General features: G+C 36.8%; 4 protein-coding genes across 37 annotated transcripts in view; 2 read left to right on the top strand and 2 right to left on the bottom strand.

Annotated features, from left to right (window-relative positions):
• Bent (projectin protein bent) overlaps positions 1 to 12,787 on the top strand; it is an 80,621-nt gene extending 67,834 nt beyond the window's left edge. For all 33 annotated transcript variants that reach the window (XM_072007262.1, XM_072007264.1, XM_072007265.1 and 30 more), the window contains 25 exons: positions 13 to 207; positions 321 to 804; positions 963 to 1,215; positions 1,371 to 1,705; positions 1,796 to 1,911; positions 2,077 to 2,361; positions 2,531 to 2,670; positions 2,831 to 3,094; positions 3,367 to 3,983; positions 4,080 to 6,404; positions 6,491 to 6,624; positions 6,808 to 7,015; positions 7,278 to 7,430; positions 7,538 to 7,764; positions 7,866 to 8,156; positions 8,327 to 8,698; positions 9,201 to 9,257; positions 10,117 to 10,280; positions 10,382 to 10,481; positions 10,571 to 10,713; positions 10,908 to 11,064; positions 11,145 to 11,462; positions 11,593 to 11,706; positions 11,823 to 12,059; positions 12,200 to 12,787. In XM_072007262.1, coding sequence (XP_071863363.1) covers positions 13 to 207; positions 321 to 804; positions 963 to 1,215; positions 1,371 to 1,705; positions 1,796 to 1,911; positions 2,077 to 2,361; positions 2,531 to 2,670; positions 2,831 to 3,094; positions 3,367 to 3,983; positions 4,080 to 6,404; positions 6,491 to 6,624; positions 6,808 to 7,015; positions 7,278 to 7,430; positions 7,538 to 7,764; positions 7,866 to 8,156; positions 8,327 to 8,698; positions 9,201 to 9,257; positions 10,117 to 10,280; positions 10,382 to 10,481; positions 10,571 to 10,713; positions 10,908 to 11,064; positions 11,145 to 11,462; positions 11,593 to 11,706; positions 11,823 to 12,016 — 7,646 coding nt within the window. In that variant the 3' untranslated portion in view covers positions 12,017 to 12,059; positions 12,200 to 12,787. The remainder of the gene's footprint in view (positions 1 to 12; positions 208 to 320; positions 805 to 962; positions 1,216 to 1,370; positions 1,706 to 1,795; positions 1,912 to 2,076; positions 2,362 to 2,530; positions 2,671 to 2,830; positions 3,095 to 3,366; positions 3,984 to 4,079; positions 6,405 to 6,490; positions 6,625 to 6,807; positions 7,016 to 7,277; positions 7,431 to 7,537; positions 7,765 to 7,865; positions 8,157 to 8,326; positions 8,699 to 9,200; positions 9,258 to 10,116; positions 10,281 to 10,381; positions 10,482 to 10,570; positions 10,714 to 10,907; positions 11,065 to 11,144; positions 11,463 to 11,592; positions 11,707 to 11,822; positions 12,060 to 12,199) is intronic.
• Positions 12,775 to 15,124, bottom strand: LOC139989212 (uncharacterized). Its single transcript, XM_072007349.1, has 6 exons — positions 14,642 to 15,124; positions 14,140 to 14,559; positions 13,866 to 14,064; positions 13,567 to 13,797; positions 13,285 to 13,494; positions 12,775 to 13,203 (listed from the first exon to the last, which is right to left on the bottom strand). The coding sequence occupies exons 1-6, from the start codon at positions 14,807 to 14,809 to the stop codon at positions 12,869 to 12,871; spliced, it is 1,563 nt and encodes a 520-aa protein (XP_071863450.1). The 5' UTR covers positions 14,810 to 15,124; the 3' UTR covers positions 12,775 to 12,868.
• Positions 15,125 to 15,862: 738 nt separating this feature from the next.
• LOC139989213 (UBX domain-containing protein 7) lies at positions 15,863 to 19,170 on the top strand. 2 transcript variants are annotated; one of them, XR_011800287.1, is made up of 11 exons: positions 15,863 to 15,998; positions 16,152 to 16,397; positions 16,485 to 16,756; positions 16,836 to 17,102; positions 17,187 to 17,250; positions 17,347 to 17,495; positions 17,564 to 17,609; positions 17,687 to 17,772; positions 17,851 to 18,023; positions 18,096 to 18,175; positions 18,219 to 19,170. XR_011800287.1 is itself a non-coding variant. In XM_072007350.1 (9 exons), the coding sequence occupies exons 1-9, from the start codon at positions 15,959 to 15,961 to the stop codon at positions 18,007 to 18,009; spliced, it is 1,329 nt and encodes a 442-aa protein (XP_071863451.1). In that variant the 5' UTR covers positions 15,863 to 15,958; the 3' UTR covers positions 18,010 to 18,242. The 2 variants fall into 2 exon arrangements, 1 of the variants encoding a protein (XP_071863451.1); XM_072007350.1 differs by having other exon boundaries at positions 17,851 to 18,242.
• Jwa (PRA1 family protein Jwa) lies at positions 18,573 to 20,975 on the bottom strand. The gene is made up of 4 exons (XM_072007360.1): positions 20,420 to 20,975; positions 20,121 to 20,338; positions 19,881 to 19,994; positions 18,573 to 19,169 (listed from the first exon to the last, which is right to left on the bottom strand). The coding sequence occupies exons 1-4, from the start codon at positions 20,617 to 20,619 to the stop codon at positions 19,111 to 19,113; spliced, it is 591 nt and encodes a 196-aa protein (XP_071863461.1). The 5' UTR covers positions 20,620 to 20,975; the 3' UTR covers positions 18,573 to 19,110.
• Positions 20,976 to 21,591: the final 616 nt, after the last annotated feature.

Raw genomic sequence — 21,591 nt, forward strand, 5'->3', positions numbered from 1 at the left:
TCCTGTCTACAGGATATTACGTGGAAAGACGAGAACGGGGTGGCGAATGGCTCAAAGTCAACAACTATCCAACTCCGAATACGACATTCACGGTGCAAGATCTTCACGAAGGATCTAAATACGAATTCAGAGTTATTGCCGTCAATGAAGCTGGACCTGGTAAACCCAGTAAACCGACTGAACCTATTACTGCCGGACATCAACGTTGTAAGTATAAGAAAATGGTTACTCGTTTCTTTCCCGCTACGGTCACGATGTTTCGACAGATCGCCAAGAGATAAACGATTATTCTCATATTCTGATCATGCAATTTATTTTAGTGCGTCCTGATGCTCCCGAACCACCGAAACCTGACAGGATAACGAAAGATTCTGTAACGTTGAGCTGGCGACCACCACGTAGCGACGGTGGTGCTAAGATCAGAGGCTACATCGTCCAAATGAAGCAGAGAGGTCAGGACGAATGGGACGACGTTAATGGCGCTCTGATACCGACCAACGTGTACACGGTACCGAAACTCACCGAAGGTGAGGAGTACCTCTTCAGAGTGATCGCAGTGAACGACGTCGGTAACAGCGATCCAAGCCGACCAAGTAATCCCATCGTTATCGAGGAACAACCCAACAAGCCTGTCATGGACCTCGGAGGAGTACGCGACATCACTGTTCGCGCTGGCGAAGACTTCTCCATTCACGTGCCTTACATTGGCTTCCCCAAGCCCACCGCCACATGGTTTGCTAACGATGTTATCAAGGATGAGACAGATCCGCGTGTACATCAACAACTGGGCGACGACTATGCTAGGTAAGTTTGTTAACTATTCGATTGTGTAATAAGTTCGTTAGTTGCTTGATGTTATATTCTGAAGAATATCGTTGAAACGTTGCTTACTTGTAACAGACAGAAGACAACATATGATAATTAGTAACATGGATAAATATCGCGTATAATTTCTTCCGCAGTCTTGTGGTAAAGAATGCGAAACGTTCGGACGGTGGACAGTACCGCCTACAGTTACGCAACTCTTCCGGCTTCGACACCGCCACTGTGAACGTTAAGGTTCTGGACCGTCCAAATCCACCCGTGAATCTTCACGCTGATGAATTTGGCGGAGATGCTCTCACGCTGTTCTGGAACCCACCGAAAGACAATGGAGGCGCCGATATCACCAACTACGTCGTTGAGAGACGAGAAGCGAGGGGCACGTGGTCCAAGGTTTGTAGTCTAAAGCAGAGCTTTTCAGGTGTATACTATAGGATTTCTTTTGAAAGAAATCGTAAGATCTTTTGGTATCGGCTTTTCTGCATCTGTCTACTTATGATTCAAAAATATTTATCATTTATTAAAACTCTCTTATTTTGTTATAACAGGTGAGCAGCTATGTGACGACACCGTTCTGTCGAGTTAGGAATCTAACAGTCGGAAACATGTACGAATTCCGTGTGATGGCTGAAAATCAATACGGTACTTCGGATCCTGTAACCACGATGGATCCGATCAAGGCCAGGCATCCATTCGATCCACCTGGAGCACCTGGAACTCCGAAAGGCGTTGAGACGACAGAGGATAGCATTACTATTACTTGGACCAAACCTCGTCACGATGGAGGTTCACCTATCCTTGGTTATATCATCGAAAAGCGTCTGTTGAGCGAAGACAAATGGACGAAAGCCACACCATCTCTCGTTCATGAGACTACCTATAGGTAAAGCTTGCTTCGTGTCTCCGAACGATTGAAATTATAATCGATTACGAGGAACAAATTGAAAAACCTAAACCGTTTGAAATTTTATAGAGTAACTGGTCTGATAGAAAATCACGATTACGAATTCCGCGTCGCGGCAGAGAATGCTGCTGGACGAGGACCATGGAGTTCCAACTCTGACGTGATTAGAGCCAGTGCACCACCATGTAAGTATTCAAAGCATTTGCTCTTAGGCATATTTTATTTATATATCAGTAATTTTACTTAAGAATACGTAGAGTTAAAAATCCATAAACTCGCTACTAAAAACGAAAAATACTCCAAGTGATATCAAACTGTTGTGATTACGATTTTACTCGAATTTATTTCAGTCCCACCAAAGATCACGTCCGACCTCAGCATCCGTGACATGACGGTGATTGCCGGAGAACCGTTCACGATAACCGTTCCTTACACAGCGAATCCAAAACCAAGACCAAGCTGGTCCATCAACGGCGAGGAAGTCCTTACAGGCGAAAGAATCAAATTCGATACGACGGATGTCGCCTCGCAATTCATTAACAAGAAAGCCAAGAGATCCGATACCGGAACGTACACGATCTACCTTACGAACACCGTTGGCACTGATTCTGCTTCGTGCAAGGTTCTCGTTGTGGGTAAGCACTAGCCTGAAAGTTTCTTTTATTTTCACGCAAATATCTTGTTCAAGATAATTAATGGTTTTATTGCGTCTGCAACTATAATTATTTTAAGCAGTTATAATTGTTTAATTATGCTAAAAGAAACTTTAGAACCGAAGTACTTGACGACTGATTATATTCGTAGATAAACCATCTCCACCGCAAGGACCACTTGATATTTCTGATATCACTCCTGAAACTTGTACGTTGTCTTGGAAACCTCCGTTCGACGATGGCGGCTCACCCGTTACAAATTACGTCGTTGAAAAACTGGATCCGGCTGGCGTAAGTGACTTCTCCTTCTTCTTTTCTTCTTCTTTTTCTCTAAAACAATTTTTGAAATCTTACCTATACGCGTACAACTACGTAACTATTAGATTACACGTCGAATAATTTCCTTCTTTTCCTCTGTTTAATTCTAAAATGCCATGTTGAATGATTTCAGTATTGGGTAAAACTCAGCAGTTTTGTAAGAAACACTCATTACGACGTAATCGGTCTTGAACCCAACCGTACGTATAACTTCCGTGTCCGTGCGGAGAACCAGTACGGAATATCAGAACCATTGCAAGCCGATGAACCGATTACCGCGAAATTCCCATTCACGGTGCCCGAACCTCCTGGACAACCACGTGTTATCGATTGGGATACGTCGAACGCGACCGTTGTATGGACCCGACCAATATCCGATGGTGGATCTCGTATTCAGGTATGTATATTAATAACATCATTACTTGTAGATCTTTTAAGATGGAAATGAACTATGATGAATAAGTCACACGGTAAAAGCTGACGAAAGACAGTAGGAAAAATTGAAACAGTTTCTCCGGTTAATTTGTCGCTTTCAAAAACATTCGGAGCAGTTGTGGATCTCGATAGGTCTGAATTGCCTCGGTTGCAACGAAGCCGAATGATCGAGAGTCCGCTCGATATTCGAAACAAACAAAACAAAAATCAATCGATTGCTTTTTTTCTCCTTAGGGTTACAAGATCGAATTCCGCGATCCTGCGGACGATGCCACGTGGAGAGTGGCGAACGACTACCTGGTCAAAGACACTACCTACATTTGTTACAACTTACTGAGCGGACACGAATACGAGTTTAGAATACGCGCGAAGAACGCAGCTGGTTTCAGCAAACCTAGCGCGCCATCGGCACCGTTCAAACTGAAGAGCAAATTCAACGTGCCTTCGCCACCAGGCACGCCACAGGTCGTCAAGGTTGGCAAGAACTACGTCGATCTCAAGTGGGAAGCTCCGATTTCCGACGGAGGCAGCCGCATCACCGGTTACGTGATCGAGAAACGCGAAGTCGGAAGCGCGCTTTGGGCAAAATGCAACGAATACAACGTCACCGACACAGAGTACACTGTTCTACATCTGATCGAACGGGGAGATTACGAATTCCGAATCTTCGCGGTGAACGCTGCGGGAAGATCCGAACCAAGTTCCTGCACAACGCCCGTCAAGATCTGCGAGGTGGAAGGTGGCGAGAAGCCAGAATTCGTCAGAACTCTGCCAATCAGCACGAACGTACCGCTCGGCAAAACTCTGGTCCTCGAATGCGAGGCCACGGGAAAACCACAACCGACCGCAAGGTTTGTTTCTTCGAAGCGTTTCCTATTCTTCGATTCGACGCGCTATTTTTCGTTTCATATCGAACGCTGCATCTAATTGGATTTTACGAATTCTAGGTGGCTGAAGAATGGCAGAGAGATCACGGTAGGCGGTCGTTTCCGCACGGAGGCGTTCGACGGAATCTACAGGCTCGTCATATCCGAAGTCACGGACTCAGACGACGGCGACTACAGTTGTCAGATCTCAAACCCACTGGGTCTGGCTACGACTACGGGTCGATTAAAGATCGGTTCTCCGCCTCGTATCGAGCGCATGCCGGATGTCCTGTACCTGGCTGAAAACGACAACACGAAGATCAAGATCTACTACAGTGGCGACCAACCGATGGACATTACTCTGAAGAAAGACGGTCGCAAGGTGGTGGAAACGAGTCACATCAAGTACACCGTGTTCGACGAGTACCTCATCATCTTCATCAAGGACATTCAGAAAGACGATGCTGGAGTATACGATCTTTCGATCTCGAACGACAGCGGTAGCGTCAGTGGTTCGTTCAACGTGTACATCACTGGACTACCTGGACCACCGACCGAACCTCTCGACGTCACGGATATCGATAAACACACTTGCACTCTGACCTGGCGACCTCCTAAGTACGACGGTGGTCTTCGCGTCACTCACTACGTGGTCGAACGTCGCGACGTCAGTCACACTCACTGGATCATCGTTTCCTCCTTCTGCAAGGATTGTTCCTTCATGGTACAGGGTCTGACCGAAGGACAAGAGTATCTGTTCCGCGTGATGGCCGTAAACGACAACGGAATGGGACCTCCGCTCGAGGGAACCAATCCTATCAAGGCCAAGGCACCGTTCGATCCTCCTGGCCCTCCAGGAACGCCAAAGGTCACCGAGGTTGGCGGAGACTTCGTAAATCTCTCGTGGGAGAAACCAGAATCGGACGGTGGCTCGAAGATACAAGGCTACTGGATCGACAAGCGCGAGGTCGGTAGCCAAGCCTGGCAGCGCGTCAACGTCGTTATTTGTTTACCCACTCAAATCAACATCAGCAACCTGATCGAAGGAAGGCAGTACGAGTTCCGTGTGTTCGCTCAAAACGCTGCTGGTCTCGGACCAGAATCGAAGGCCTCGACTTCCGTGAAGATCACCGATCCTCAGGCAGCCAAAGCTCCGGAAGTGATTCTACCTTTGCACAAGGTCAGCTGCGTGCAGAACCACAATGCTCACTTCCAGTGCAAGATCGTTGGTATCCCGAAACCCACGATCACGTGGTTCAAGGGAGCTCGCGAGATCGTCAGTGGATCTCGATACAACATATATTCGGAGGGCGATACGCACAACCTGATCATCCACGATGTGTTTGGAGAGGACGCGGATGAATACGTGTGCCGCGCTGTGAACAAATGCGGCGTCAAATCGACTAAGGGCGAACTTCTGATCAAGACACCACCGAAATTGAACGTACCGCCGAGGTTCAGAGACACTGCATTCTTCGACAAAGGTGTCAACGTGGTTATCAAGATTCCATTCACCGGATATCCAAAACCAAAGATCACCTGGGTCAGAGAAGGAGAGACGATCGAATCTGGCGGACACTACACCGTGGAGGTGAAGGAAAGACACGCTGTTCTTACCATCATAGACGGTAGCCGCATCGATTCAGGACCTTATCGAATCACTGCCGAGAACGACATGGGTCAAGACACAGCGATCATCAAGATTCAAATCAGCGACAGACCGGATCCGCCAAGATTCCCACAGGTGGACAATATTGGTCACGACTCGTTGGCTCTGACCTGGAAACCACCAGTTTGGGACGGTGGTAGCAACATCACTAATTACCTTGTCGAGAAACGCGAACATCCGATGACCAGCTGGATCAGAGTCGGCAACACCAGATTCTGTTCTATGGCGGTTACTGGCCTCAGTCCTGGACATCAATACGACTTCCGAATTTGCGCTGAGAACATATACGGAAGATCTGACCCGAGTGAAGTCACGCCGTTGATCACGACAAAGGGAACGATCAAGAGGGAATTCAAACAGAAAGAATACAAGGTGGACGAGACAGGGAAGAAAATCCGCGGACGAAGCGACGAGAAGCCACGAGATTACGATCAATTCGTGTTCGATATCTATAGCAAATATGTTCCACAACCGGTTGAAATTAAACACATCTCGGTGTATGACAGATACGATATTCTCGAAGAGATTGGAACTGGCGCGTTTGGTGTGGTCCATCGTTGTCGCGAGAGAGCTACTGGAAACATATTCGCGGCTAAGTTTATCCCTGTGTCTCATGCAATTGAAAAGGAACTTATCAGGAAGGAAATCGATATAATGAATCAACTGCATCATCCCAAGTTGATCAATCTTCATGACGCGTTCGAGGACGATGACGAGATGGTCTTGATCTTCGAGTTGTAAGTACACCTGCGTATCTTGTTACGATCATAACTCAGGCTTAGCTGTTCAAGCTTCAATTTCTAATCTCGTTTCCTTCGTTCAGCTTGTCCGGTGGTGAACTCTTCGAGAGAATCACAGCGGAAGGTTACACCATGTCCGAGGCTGAAGTTATCAACTATATGAGACAAATCTGCGAAGCCGTGAAACATATGCACGAGAAGAATATCATACATCTAGGTAATTATACGAACGAATTGAAGAAAAATCATTAGCAATGGAGAAGATCGGTGAACTCCTACTAAATATGAACTTCGATTGCATGAGCTGTCGATCCACCGATCGACTCGACTCTACTTACATTAGAAATAATGAAAAGAGAAGAGAAGAAAATTAATTAAATCTATTGTTTCTCTTTTTCAGACATCAAACCTGAGAACATCATGTGCCAGACACGCAACAGCACCAATGTCAAACTGATCGATTTTGGTTTAGCTACGAAACTCGATCCTAACGAAGTGGTGAAGATCAGTACCGGCACGGCAGAATTTGCTGCGCCTGAAATCGTCGAACGCGAACCTGTTGGTTTCTACACGGACATGTGGGCTTGCGGTGTTCTGGCCTACGTTTTGTAAGCTTCGTTTATTTGAGTCGAATATACCTACGAACCCCTTTGATTAATCTGCAAAGATAATCAGGAAAACTAACGAATCAAAGAAAACCCAAGTTACGCTGTTCTCTTCTTGCGGTCTTTGTTTTTCTTCGTTCAATTTAAAATAAGTCATTTTGAAAAAACGAAAATTACTAGCATCTACATAACTGGTTACTACTATTAACTACTACTAACAAATCACTTAGTTAACTGGTTGATCTAATTAAAACTAATTGCACAGATTGAGCGGTCTTTCGCCGTTTGCCGGAGACAACGACATCGAAACTCTGAAGAACGTTAAGGCTTGCGACTGGGACTTTGACGAAGAAGCGTTCCGCGACGTCTCCGAAGAAGGCAAAGACTTCATTAGGCGGTTGCTCGTCAAGAACAAAGAGTACGTTGTCGCTTAAAATGTGTTGATAATATTGGCTCGTTCAACAAATTCAATGCGTACATTGTAGATATAGAGTTACACATTAATGAGATGTTGTCTGCATTTAGGAAACGTATGACCGCCCATGAATGTCTCCTTCATCCATGGTTAACCGGTGATCACAGCAATCGTACAACACCAATTGCAACCAGTCGATACCTGAACTTCAGAGACAGACTGCGAGCCAAATACGAGAACTGGGACAAATACGTTCTTCCTATTGGTCGGCTAGCCGAATATTCTTCGCTCAGAAAATTGTTGATCGAAAAGTACAAGATCTATGATTCCTCGTTCGGTAAGGGATGATGTTCCTTAGCTTCCGAAATTTTCGATTCATTTAATTTTCAGGAAAATAAGATTTCATTTGCACAAGTAACGTTTTAAATTGCTATACAGATCGACGACAAGCGGCACCTAGATTCGTCATTAAACCGACGAGTGCGTTTGCCTACGAAGGACAGAGCGTGAAGTTCACGTGTCGTGTAATCGCGATCGCCTCTCCCACTCTCACGTGGTTCCACAACAATCAGGAACTCAGACAATCCGTGAAATTCATGAAACGATATCACGGCGATGATTACACGTTCATCATCAACAGAGTGAAACTAGAGGATAGAGGAGAATACGTGATCAGAGCAGAGAATCATTACGGCTACAGAGAAGAGGTCGTCTTCCTGAACGTGCAACGTACGTATGGAACCTTAAATCTCCTTCAGACTGGTCAAATTGTCCGAATTCGAGCAACTTTATTAATGGAAATCTTATTTACTTAACTACAAATATCCCTTCGAGTTTCTATTTTCCTTTTCTTTAGTCAAATTAATCACATTAAAAGAGTCATCGTTTTTTATTTTCAGCGCTGCCTAAGGAGATTCCAAAATACAGACCAGAACTGCATCCAGTCCGAAGGAGAGAACCGCTCGGTTATAATGTCTGGTTGGAGACGATCGAATCGGCGCCAAGCTTCACCTTCCTCCTTCGACCACGTGTCATTCAAGTCAGACAAACGTGCAAACTCCTTTGCTGTCTCGCTGGCAATCCACCACCGACGGTGAAATGGTACAAAGACAGGGAGGAGCTCTCCAAGCATCACTACGCGATGACGAACTCGGACGGTGTCGTCACGATGGAAATCATCGACTGCAAACCGGAAGACAGCGGCAAATATCGTTGTATCGCGACGAACAAACATGGAAAAGATGAAACCAGCTGCGTAGTCATCGTTGAAGGTAATTTAACACGTTCACCGTAGAACTGATTTCCAATGACTTTCCATTCACGCGGAAATGTACAGTGAAATGTGCAATGTGAGTCGTTAATATCTTGGTTGCGATCTTCAAAGAATAACGATGAGCTTGAAATCTTGAAAGAGGAACGACGTCTAACGAAAAATCGTGAATCGCAATATTTGTTGTCCAGAGCCAACAGAACTTTGTCTTGATACAATATTTTATATCAATGAGAGTAATTAAAACATTTAGGAACCCAGGATGAAAGAACCATCCTGCATAATTAATTTGGTACCATTATATTCCACAAAATATTTTTATGCCTTCATCGTATGACGACTATCGACTATGAATCGAAAGTTTTTTCTTGGCGACACGTTGGACGTGTTAAAAAAGATGCTTCTTTTTCACTTGATACAAAATGTATATCTATATTATTTTATTTCTACTTGCACTTTTCTTAGTATTTATAGTAAGACGCTGACGAAATATTTGTTTGTAGGCACTGGAGAAACAGAGGAGCAACTGAAATTAGCGCACGACCTCCTACATTCCGGAGGTACAATTTTTGGACTATAGCCCCTTCTTGCTTGCAATCCCGCTTAATCGTACATTAATTGTAAAACGCAATTTATCCCTGTACAATTACTTAAAACAAATTATCCCTGTACAACATTATTCCTTTAATATCATTGTAATATCTATTGAAAAGTAGGAATGTTTCTAGGAATTGTTTTTTAACAAGTACTGCAAGTAAATCAATTTATAGCTTATTATAGTTAATATGTAAATATTGAAGAGCGTAGCAACAATTTTTGAGTCTACTTTACCGCTTCTTGCGGATTTCTTCTTAGAGTCTCTGTCAGTCTGCGACAAAATCGATACTCTCTCGTTGACAGTGATTATCTTATACGGTTGATATAAAAAAAATATATATATATTCTTTAAAAGTAGGAGCGTTGGACAAATTTGCAATTTTTGAAAAAATGAAGAGAAATCTTTAACTTACGAGATCCATACGTCGTGCGAAAGAGACAGATTTTTTATATATAGTAATTGACCTGAACTCTTGTCAATCGGATATATAATTTTTCTTATCTGTCTGCTGTCAAATTGGGAGACATCTTTGTAAGAAAAACATGATTGATCAACCTTTTGGTAACCCATAATTTGTAAATAATAACAAAATTTATTATCTTGCCCCTAGTTAGCTATTCCTAAATTATATTGCAATTCCCCAGCTCCCATGAAACTGCCATTATCAGCGATCTTGCTTAATTTTTCATGCAAGTGACTTTGATACTGCTTTATTGCTGCTGGCTTTCGGCTTTACGGTCGCACTTCTCGTTTCTTTTTTGCTCTTGCTAGAGAAAATATAATCCAACAGCAACGTATGAAACTGAAATATTATTTCGTAGATCGAAAATTCATCGAGCAGCCGCTGAAACCAGCACCACCTCCGATCATAACGGTACACAAAGCCGGTGGATACAGTGGATACAGTTCCACTACCACACAGGGTCATAATTACAGTAGCTCTACCACCAATAAATACAATTCCTCGAGTTCATCTTCCTATAAAGTAAGAGGAGCAGGGAAACTAAATATTTGATAAAAAAAAAGATATAGATAAACTGGTAATAGATAAAAAAAATAAGTATTTGATACATACAATTTCTCTAGGCTACAGACTCCAGCACAGAGAAGCGAAATACCAAGAAATACGGACTCGATAGCACCGGTAGTCCATCTCGTTCTAGAAGTACGACAAAGGAATTAATCTGTACGTCAAACATGTTATTTTCACCTAAAAAATTATACGATCAAGTGAATTATCTAATAACTGATTTTGTTTAAATATCGTCTTTGAAGATCCTCCGGATGACTCGATGAGAGCACCGCAATTCACGAAAAAATTGAGCGATCTTACTATCAATGACGGAGAACAGCTGGAACTTAACGTAAACGTTGACGGTGATCCAGAACCACAAGTCACCTGGTCCAAGAATGGCAAGGCAAGTACTTACATGTATACATATAAAACAAGACTGGAGAACTTATCGCAGTCGTCGAATTTTGATATTTAAATTTCATAAAATTCAATACTTCTATAACACTTTGTAGTAATAAGTGTGAATTCTATCAAACTTTCTAATACAATTCTATTTTGTTATAAGGATAAAAATTAATAAGCTTTCTGCTCCATTAGACGCTGAGTTCGTCGGAAATTATGAGCTTGAAGTACAAAGGCGGAGTCGCGACTCTCGTTATCAATGAGGTATTCCCTGAGGATGAGGGTGAATATACTTGCCAAGCAAGCAATAGCATCGGCACCGTAACTACCTCCTGCAAATTAACCGTGAAACGTAAGTACAGTAATCTCGTGAAACGAGAAACCGTACTACGGAAAAAGGGCGGAATAATTAAATAAACGTGTTCGTTGCAGCCATGGCAAATGCAGCCGCGAAGAAAAAGACCGATGACAAGCCTCCGAAGATCGTAGATCACGTAACCAGCATGTTCGTAAAGGATGGCGAAGCCGTGACCTTGAGCTGTCGAATAATCGGCGCGAAGAAATTCGACGTGATTTGGCTTCACAACAACAAGGAAATCAAACCTAGCAAGGACTTCCAGTACAGCAGCGAGGCTAATATCTATAAACTGAACATTGCCGAAATCTTCCCTGAAGACTCTGGCACTTATACCTGCGAGGCATTCAATGACGCAGGAGAGAGCTTCTCATCGTGCACATTAAACGTACTTGGTACGTTAACGTTCATTTCAAAAATTTATTTTATTAGCTTGCAGCAAATAGCTTGCCGATAACCGATCGATATGAAATCTGAAATCGATGGAAATCTGGAAAGTGGTTCACGAAAGTATTTTGCTTTTAGTTCCAAATGAGGAACCGAAGAGTCCAGTCTTCACGACATTCCCACAATCTGCAACGGTAAGCGAAGGCGAATCGGTTACATTCGTATGCAAGACTGAAACCGCGCCTCTGAAAGGTAAGCGAAAACGTTCATTTTAGTCGTGAGAATTCGAAGCACAGAATTTTACCAAATTTGTATAATTTATTAAATTTGTTAAATTTATTACATTATTGTTATTCTTGACGATACAGTAACGTGGTTGAAAGACGGAAAAGCGCTCCCAGAATCTAGTAGCAGGTACCTCTTCAGTTCAGACGGTGACAAATCGTTCGAGTTGCGTATCAAAGCATGTACAGCCAGCGACGTGGGTCAGTATGTTGCTCGTGCGATCGGCAAGAAGGGTGAGACCAATGCTGCTTTCGCCCTGAACGTTACCAACGAATAATGAAATCGTTGATTTCACGCGTGTCGAAACGCAACACGACAAGGTTTGATAAGATCTGTGTATATATGCAGTTTTTATTCTTCCTCCTTACCTCATCCAAAGTTTCATATCTCGTATATTTTAAGATAGCATGTCGATTCACGAAATTTAATTATTTGTTTGTTTTAATGCGTCTCTTTTCAGCTTCTAGAATATTATCGGGAGGACAACAATACGAGAAAAAAAAAAAGCTCTGTAAAAATGAACTATATAAATGTGCGACTTGAAAATAATCGCGGTCATAGGCGACGTAACGCTCGTGTATAAAAGAGAAATTGGAAAACTATTGTATTCATGCTATTCTATATGTAAATTATCATTTACTTTTTGTGTGCTTATCATATCGCAAAAAAAAAAAAATCATGTCATTATATGATGAAAGAAGAATCCAAAGTGTTAAGCAATACGGATAGCACGCGCGATCTATACGCTAATACGAGCTTTGCTGTATACACGAATTTGCATATTTTAAGTACACAATCGTACACAAACGGCAGTTAAATTACAAACAGGAAACTTTCGCGATAGTCAGACTCGGCAGGATAACCAGCATCCTCGTACGTTAAAACAACAATAACCAATCTTGCTGGATGACTATACGAAAGAGCTTAACACTGCCGAAATGTACATCCTTATTCCATGTAATCGTACGCACTGTCGTGTTATACATGTTTGAAGACTGCTTCCGTTACAAAATTTCAGATAAATAAAAAAGATGATTCAAATATAAAAGTTGCGAACTTTTTATTTTCCTTTCACTACTTCCCTTATGATTTCATAAAGTCGTTTACATCGTATTCAAGTAAAAAGATTTTAATTACGCGTATCGTACAAAGTACGGGGATCTATGATATTAAAGCAACTATATTGTGGAAAAATATACTGTCTGAACTCGTCTCTCTCCTCCGTGTGTAAATGCAAATATTGATTATCATTTTGTTGACAGGCATTATTTAAAATCATTATACCGATATTAGTGGACTGCAGGTATCTTAACTGAAGCCTACAATCACTTTCTACATCCACAACATACGTCCTTAGTTCCTTATGCTCTATAGATCGTTTTATACATTCTCCTCTCTCACAAACAGAGTCGTCTTTTGTAATCTCGATTCTCGTAATAATCATTTCGTCTAAACTATCATCTCCTTACAAAAATCATTACAAGTTATTATAAATGTAAATATAAAAGTAAAAATATCTTCAATATCTTTTTATACAATATTTACCCTCAAAAAGTAGCGTTGTATTACACGTAAGAAATGTATCTACTCTTTCAATAACATCATCATCGCGTATCGATATAGTTTGCCAATAATCTTCTTTGGGATAATAAATATAAACGGATGATTTCAACACATACAATTTTCCATTTAGAACACAATGAGGAGGAATATTGGTAAAACTCTCAGGAACATACATGCCTTCTTTCCAAATACCTGAAATTGTTTGCGCATTAACGTTGGAACTTTCATGAATATTTTCTACATTTCATAATGTAAATTTTTAACCTGTGTGAATATCAAGAATATTGACTGAATTCAATTTTAATCTATGCTTTCCCACACCACCGACTATGACCAACTTGTTACCAAGAAACACAGCAATCATATGCCTTCTTGGAACTGGCATAGTTGATTCGTAATACCATTTTTTAGATAAAAGACAATAACGTGAAATAACATTATTAAATTGCGTGCCTCCTAAACCTACGTTTCCTCCTACTGTATACACATTGAAACCTAAAGCAATATTTCCAATGATTAGAAATGTGTTTCTTAATAAAATGTGCAACTTAACAGAAGCACACCTCTACTAATAACTTGCATCCCAAATAACCATCTGTCTGGATATTGAATACTTTTTAATTGTCCACATTTATTTAAAACATTACCGTCCCAAGTACACAAATACCCAATCCTTGTATCATCTTCAAATGTTTCACAAATAACTGTTCCCTTTATAAACTTAAGTTGCCGTCTTTCTTTGATATGCGCAATATCTGAATTCTATAGTTAAAATATTTTATATATACTTTAGAGATCACGTGTAAATAAATATGATAGAAGATCAATATCATTTACCCTGTGATGCTCCATCCATTTACTTCTTATATTTTGCAAATACGATTCTGAGGAAACTCTTATATTAACGTTGTTTAATAACTGAACAAAATCATCTGCGGCTAATTTGACAAGTTCATCTACAGGGATTTCCTCAAACCTATCTAAACAGACAGACATACAAATATCTTGTAATGCCTTTATGTTTAACTCTCTTGCTAATAACCATATATCCATTACTTTCTGCGGTGACAACCATTGTAAAACTATAATATTTACAATATCACTTATTAATTCATCAACTATAAACAATGCGCTCAACTGTAACAAATTCAATAAGTGTGTAAAATGTTTATTTTGCATAAACTTTAGCAGGCAAACTTTTATGGATTGATAATGTATATTTATACGTGTTTCACTGTGAACCCATTCAACAAAATTCTAAAAGCATAAAAATTAAATAATTATGACAATAATACATAAACATTTTTCTATGTTAATTGATATAAATTATAAAAATAACCTGTAAAGTATATTCAGCAATGTTATAATTAATAACATGTTCCTGGTTATGAGAATCATTAAAATTGTGTGAAAAAAGAGACGCAAAGTAGCGGCTTTTACTTGCAAGCTTTTGTTTGTTCACCCGTATGTGTTTTTGCTTAAGAATTAGGGTTAAATATTCTTCCATGGTATATTTTCGATATTATTTATCTAATAAACCCTTGTTTAATACGTTTTCAAAAGTTATCAGTTTTAACGTTTCGATTCAAATATGTTGTTGCAAAAAATTGTTGTTCGAAAGAGTATAGACAACTCTTCAAAAGGGCTAGAATACAGATTAGTCATTATAAGTAATACAAACCGCGAACTAAATGAGTACATGCTTTAATTTGAGGTTTGTATTTCACTTTAACTTTAGAAGGTTCTGTTTGAAATTTTGATCACAAATATTAAACAAAAGTTGAAATGTTGAGTTAGTATCATGTTCGTTTTCTCATCATGGAACATAATCGTTGACTATGAACCTCCTTAGCTTTAACAAAATTTAAGAAATTTTAAAAATATTGATAATGTAAAATAAATAACAATGATCAGTGAACATACAGCAGAATTTATTTTATGTCTTAATAAATCAGATGTAATATATAAAATAGATCTCAATATATGTATTATCTGGTATTATATAAATAATAAGTTAGTGTTCATATATATTATAACATTTGGAAGTAATTTTATTTGCAGTGTGACTAATTTTCTATCAAGCAAAGCTGATAAAATGTATAAACTATTATAAAATGACATGATAGGGTGGGTTGTAAATTTATACAAAATTTTTGCTTCTGTTTATCCCTTTTTAAATCTTTAATTTCATAGTCATATTCAATCTCAATTTCAATCATTAATAGTGTAATATATGCAACATCAGTAATACGTCCTATTACATTCGTAGCCACATAGAAATAATGCTATGACTGACAACATATATTGTTTTTAAATCATATGACATAAAAATGTATTGATACTGGATCTATCTTACATTTTCTCTATGGTTAAAATGGAATCGTCAACCCTACTCTTTGGAATGGTTGAATGTTGAATCGCACAATCGCATAATCCCAGTGCAGACAACCGTTTTTTGGATTGAAGTCAGAAATTCATATACGCTTCGCGTCGTTAGAATGTAAAGATCACGGTCTATTGAATTTATGGCTGATTTAAATAGAAAACCATTCATAAATACAAAACAATTCGAAATGTTGTGTAATTGGTATTAACCTACGAATGATGTTAATATTTACGCATTTTATTTGATGCATTTCTGTAACCTAGAGTCATAATGGATCAAGAATTGATTGAAAAATTTATAGAAGTAACGGGTAAGCAATATACCAATCTAATAACATATTAAGGATTACGAAACTTGTTCCCGTTTTGTACAGAGATTTGTTATCTAAAAAATTGGTGAATAAATAATTTGAAATTAATTTATGTTTAACTTACATTAATAAGTTATTTTATGTTAATTTAAGGGGAGAATGAGGCAACAGCTCGCCAATATTTGTCATTAGCTGATGGAAATGTGGAAACTGCAATAAGTTTAATGTTTGATGGTAGTCAACCACCTGAACCATTATGTACGGCTGATCCGGAACCAGAAGTGAGACCTCCTATTTTACCTGTGCAAGAAGTATTAGTGCCATCTGGTCCAATATGTTCCCTTCCAAGATTATCGACTAATGTATTTGACAGATTTAGAGATTTTGCTGTAGAAACCCGTGAATATCATCTTATTAAATAGTAGATAACATATACATACATAATGCGATTATGTATATAGTATAATCATTTTGTACTTAATATAGAACGACAAGAAGAAGAAATGACTCGAAAAGCTGGTGTTAAACAAATATCCTACTGTAAATCAAAAAGATTGGAAGATTTATTTCGACCACCATGTAGTATTCTCTTTCTGGGTTCCTTTATGGAAGCTCGTGAACACGCTAAATCATTAAACCGTTGGTTACTTGTAAATGTTCAAAATCCTCAAGAATTTTCTTGTCAAATCCTTAACAGAGATGTATGGTCCAATCAACAGATTCAAGGAATTGTAAAGGATCATTTTGTTTTCTGGCAAGTAAGTTATCATAAAGCACTTGTATTTAAATTTTATCAAAGGAAAAAGACTCATTTAATACTATTGCAAATTTAAATAGGTTTTGTCAAATACAAGTGATGGAAGTCGTTATGTGCATCTTTATGATGTATATGAATATCCTTATTTAGCAGTAATAGATCCTAGAACAGGAGAATGTATGAAAACTTACAATCACATTACAGTAGATATTTTAATGTCTGCATTAAATGATATGTTGAGCTCTCATTCATCACCAGAATGTGTATCAAGCAACTCAATTCATTCTAAAAAATGGAATAACTGTACTGCCACAGCAACGGAAGGAAGTTCTACATCTAATTCTTCAGTATGTGTAGAAAAAGATTTTTCATTCTTTAATTAAATAGTTAATTTCAATACTTTGTTTCTTCATGTATTTATATATTTATAGGATTGTAGTAGTAGTAGTACTGTTAAGGCGTTTAAGCACACCATTGATAATTTAAATAATTCAGGTGAGCAGTACTTGTCAATTACAGCACACATTTAATGTATTCTAATATATGACATTTCTTAAATATATGTATTTTGTTTACATAATTATTATACAGGTAATATAGATATTAAGAATGATATGACAACTATTCAAAGTTCAAGTACAAGTATGTCAACTGATACATTTGGAAACATAATTAAAAAAAGAAGACTGAATGCATTGGACGAATTAAACGAAAAGAAACAAGAAATAGAAAGTTCAAAGGTATATTGAAGTTAGCACATACAATTTAATATTGTATAATGCCGAATAATTCACAAATATTATTCTAGGACGAACGATCATACGAACTAAAGTCCACTCTGAGCAAGAAAACTGGTAAAAAATTATTGCATTTTATCTTTTATTCATATGATTTCTTGAGGTTAATAAAAATATATATATTGTTTATATAGATAGTACATCTGCTATAAGACTTTGTTTAAGACTGCCAAATGGTAAGAAAGAAACGATATCAATGTCTGCTACAGATACTATAGAGGTAAGTACAATGAACTTATTAATAATAATGTACTTAGGAACGATAAATGAAAATACACATTAATCTTTATTTCTTTAGGATTTCATAAATACAATGAAGAGTATGGGTTACTCATCAACCGATCATACTTATTTAGTGCCGTTTCCAAAAACAAATATCGGAGCACTTTCTCCACAGATATATTTATCGGATACGATTTTATTTCCAGCAAATACAGTATTTATAACAAAGATATAGTAATCTTTGGTTAGGTAAGTATGCGTATATATTTTAATTAATGAAGTAACATATTAAAGTAACGAAATATGTTGTGCTTTTTACAGATAAAATATAGCGAAAGTATTTCCTTTTAACTACTGCATTATGGAATACATCATAAGTTTGATAAAAATTACGTATCTTAATATATATATATATATATATACAAATAGGACATATATATATATATATATATATATGGAAAGACACTGTCATGTTCAATTACCATTTATGTGTAATTGTAATAATCCTATTTGTCTTAAACAATCAAGTGAATGTCCTAAATATTCACTACTATCGTTATAATAGTCACATTTCAATTAAATATTTTCGATGAAATGTACAGTAGAATGAATCATAACAGTTTAATTGACTTTTATGCAAATAACAACAAAGTTATAACATTCATTTTTAATGACAGGAATTAGAATGCATCAATATAAATTTTGAGAAACTTGTATCTTTTTCTTCCTTCTTATATGAGACAGTTCAGTATGCTTCCTATACTATTACGATATATTCTTACATATACTCTTTTGTTCCCCCAAGACAGTTTCGAACATTTTGTATTAAAAATTTTCTAAACTACTTGTCAATGTATCTTCACATAAGAGATAGAGAAATTTTAAAAAACCGAACAAAAGTTTTATTTATATTTTTCAATAAAAAAATTATACATTGCATAGTACTTATTTTATCCTTATTTTACATATGTTGTAAGATTTATATAAAATAGAATTATTTAATTATATTACTCTATAAAAATTATATTCACCATATTTTAAATAATTATGAAAATTTATGATCTATATCTGTTCGTTGTAAAGAAGCGCTATACTTAAATACAATTATTACTTTAGATAGATACATATATATATATAAATAAATGAATGTTAAATTAGGTCTTATTTAAGTAAATTAATAATGTAGTTTTATTTGCAAATTTACGAAACATTTTAAATATGTAGTTCTTACCTAATTGTCCAAAAGCATTTTTTTGTGACTTTAAGCAGCATCCAAATATTATTGACACATATTCACTGCCAAACGTTGTTACAATTTGTTGTATGAAGCAGATTACTAGTGAACCGAGTGAGTATACGTTGTTTGTGTACGTAAAGTTATACCGGTCTCATGTTCTGCGTAATGAAATGAGAAAGTAATGGAAAATTAAATGTAGCAATAAATGGTGTGTTGATACAAACTAGGATCATGAAATATAGAAGAATAATTAATGTCATATAAAAATATTATAAAATAGTTTCTTTTTTCATACATTGAATATTAGTGATATGTCATCTTTGTACGTTAAATGTGGTTCTAATATTCGAGAATAAAAATATATTTAATAAACATACCATGTATATAACTATGTTAAAATACAAAATAAATGAAATATGTGGTTTTAAGAATTATGTAAGGTTACCATATAGATTTAATAAATAATAATTCAATTTTGTATTACAAGATCACAGGTCATACATATATATCCTATGTAAATTATTGACATTAATCACTTTAAAATGTTAACATATTTGTATCTATAATGTAAGTAAATTTATGAAGGAAATTATATATTGCATAAGCCACAATATTGTTATTCAACTATAACAATACTTAAATTGCATTTTGTATTATATCTCAGCATTAGAATATATAGAAGAAAATGTTCCTATTCTTAAGAGCAATGAAGCTAAGAGTAACAATGAATAACTTAAATGTCAAAAACATATATATGTATGTATATATATATATACATATATATTATATATATCCATAATCAATTCACAAAAGTACATCTCTCTTTAACATCTGACTACGAATTTATGTAAAGAGTTCTTCTTTCATACCAAAACAATTTAAGACAATTCCCATTGGCGTACGTTTGAGTCCCATACCCTCAATCTTGTTAACAAATTTGTTCTTCACATTCCTTAATCTCAAAGATGCATGTATAAAGGTCACTAAAATATTAACAATATATTAATACAGATCAATCAATCATTTTTGGATTTTTATAACTGATTTCAGAACTCCATAATGGAAAAATACTTTTCTCGGTACTGTTCTTTATATGGAAAAAAACTTACCACAAAATGAGAGTAAAATACCAAATAATACGAGAAGGACTGAGTTTATAGTATAAAGAACATAAGCTACACAAATAATAGTAAGAATTACTCCAACTTGAGGATAGGTTCTTTTGAATTTAAGCAATGATTCTTTTTCGGTAAACAAATAAGTACATTCAGCCCACACTGCCATGAGCGCTGATATACCAATAATCATCTTCATTGGATGCACCGATCTAAATAATTAATGTACATTATCAAACAATTTTGAAATCTTCATTATATATATATTTTATAAATATCATTATTATACTTACGCTACAACCAATAAAATAGCAATGGACATATAAAGATAATTGGTTTGATAATACACAAGATTATTCGCTACTCTGTTGCCCCATTTTTCGAAATCTCTAAAATTAGGTAGTTGGAAACGTGAGGATTCCAAGAGAAAATCATATAAACTACGAAGAGGTGGCAGTTCCCACCCGTCACCTATTGTTACTGTTTTATCCATCGTAACGATGTCAAACACAATTTTATATTGAATTAAACAGCTTAATTTTTACGGTTGCACATCAATCGATCTTTATACGATAAAGTCTTTTGGTATTTTTGGACGATGACGACCAAAACGAACGTCATGCAAGTTCATGAAATACTCGTACCGCAGCTCGAAAATAATTAACTAGATTAGTTGCGATCTTACATGCAATTTTCACTTCTCGTAAAAGAAAGGAGCAAAGTATTAATTATCACGTACTTCAGCAAAAGAATTTATGCACTATACAGATAAACTGCTTCGAATTCCGTTTAAAGGCTATTATCGTAACGTGCACATTTGCTTATCTATTGCTAAGTGGTAAACATCGGTGAACAATGTATGTATGTAGCTAAAAGTAACGTCATTTCTTACCTCGAGAAAGTCAGATTCAGCGCGTGTTTCAAAATGTTACTTTATCGATCCATAAATTGAATAACAATAAAATTTTGTGTAACTGCATCGGTATAAATATAAATCAAAGTTTGATATAGTTATGTGATTTCGTGCATGTAATAACGTTTTTAACTTTTCATTAGTAATATATTTATATTTTTTACAATTTTTTTGCTACAAAACAGTTGTATCTTTGAATTAACATTTTACATAGATTTATTAATTGTATATATATATATATATATATATACAATAAAATATCATTCATACTTTATTGATTAAAATCATTGCTTTCATGATTAAAAAAGATCGTTGATACATATCAAATATATAGTTTATACAACAAGTCAATTATGTAAAAAAGGAACGTCAAACTTTTCTATGTTGTGCAATAGGTGTTAATTAATATTGGTTTGAAAACATTCTAAACAAATTTGACATGAAATTTTTGCTGTCTTTCGACGTTTGTCCCTAAAATCATTATAAAATGTAACAAATAATGTTCTTCATAACTAGAATCTGATTTTACGATGCATTAAAACTTATATTTTA

This window comes from Bombus fervidus, chromosome 7 (genome assembly GCF_041682495.2).
Source record: "Bombus fervidus isolate BK054 chromosome 7, iyBomFerv1, whole genome shotgun sequence".
Taxonomy (NCBI): domain Eukaryota; kingdom Metazoa; phylum Arthropoda; class Insecta; order Hymenoptera; family Apidae; genus Bombus; species Bombus fervidus.

What these genes read in the sequence shown, in the direction of transcription:
- LOC139989212 (XM_072007349.1), bottom strand. Translation starts at nt 14,809, where the DNA reads ATGGAAGAATATTTAACCCTAATTCTTAAGCAAAAACACATACGGGTG. An exon ending in TTGCTGAATATACTTTACAG is followed by an intron (nt 14,560 to 14,641) that starts GTTATTTTTATA and finishes TTATGCTTTTAG; the next exon opens with AATTTTGTTGAATGGGTTCA. An exon ending in AATGGATGGAGCATCACAGG is followed by an intron (nt 14,065 to 14,139) that starts GTAAATGATATT and finishes TTTTAACTATAG; the next exon opens with AATTCAGATATTGCGCATAT.
- LOC139989213 (XM_072007350.1), top strand. Translation starts at nt 15,959, where the DNA reads ATGGATCAAGAATTGATTGAAAAATTTATAGAAGTAACGG. An exon ending in GTTCTACATCTAATTCTTCA is followed by an intron (nt 17,103 to 17,186) that starts GTATGTGTAGAA and finishes ATATATTTATAG; the next exon opens with GATTGTAGTAGTAGTAGTAC. An exon ending in CTGCTACAGATACTATAGAG is followed by an intron (nt 17,773 to 17,850) that starts GTAAGTACAATG and finishes TTATTTCTTTAG; the next exon opens with GATTTCATAAATACAATGAA.
- Jwa (XM_072007360.1), bottom strand. Translation starts at nt 20,619, where the DNA reads ATGGATAAAACAGTAACAATAGGTGACGGGTGGGAACTGCCACCTCTT. An exon ending in GCTATTTTATTGGTTGTAGC is followed by an intron (nt 20,339 to 20,419) that starts GTAAGTATAATA and finishes TTAATTATTTAG; the next exon opens with ATCGGTGCATCCAATGAAGA. An exon ending in AATTGTCTTAAATTGTTTTG is followed by an intron (nt 19,170 to 19,880) that starts GTATGAAAGAAG and finishes TTCATTACGCAG; the next exon opens with AACATGAGACCGGTATAACT.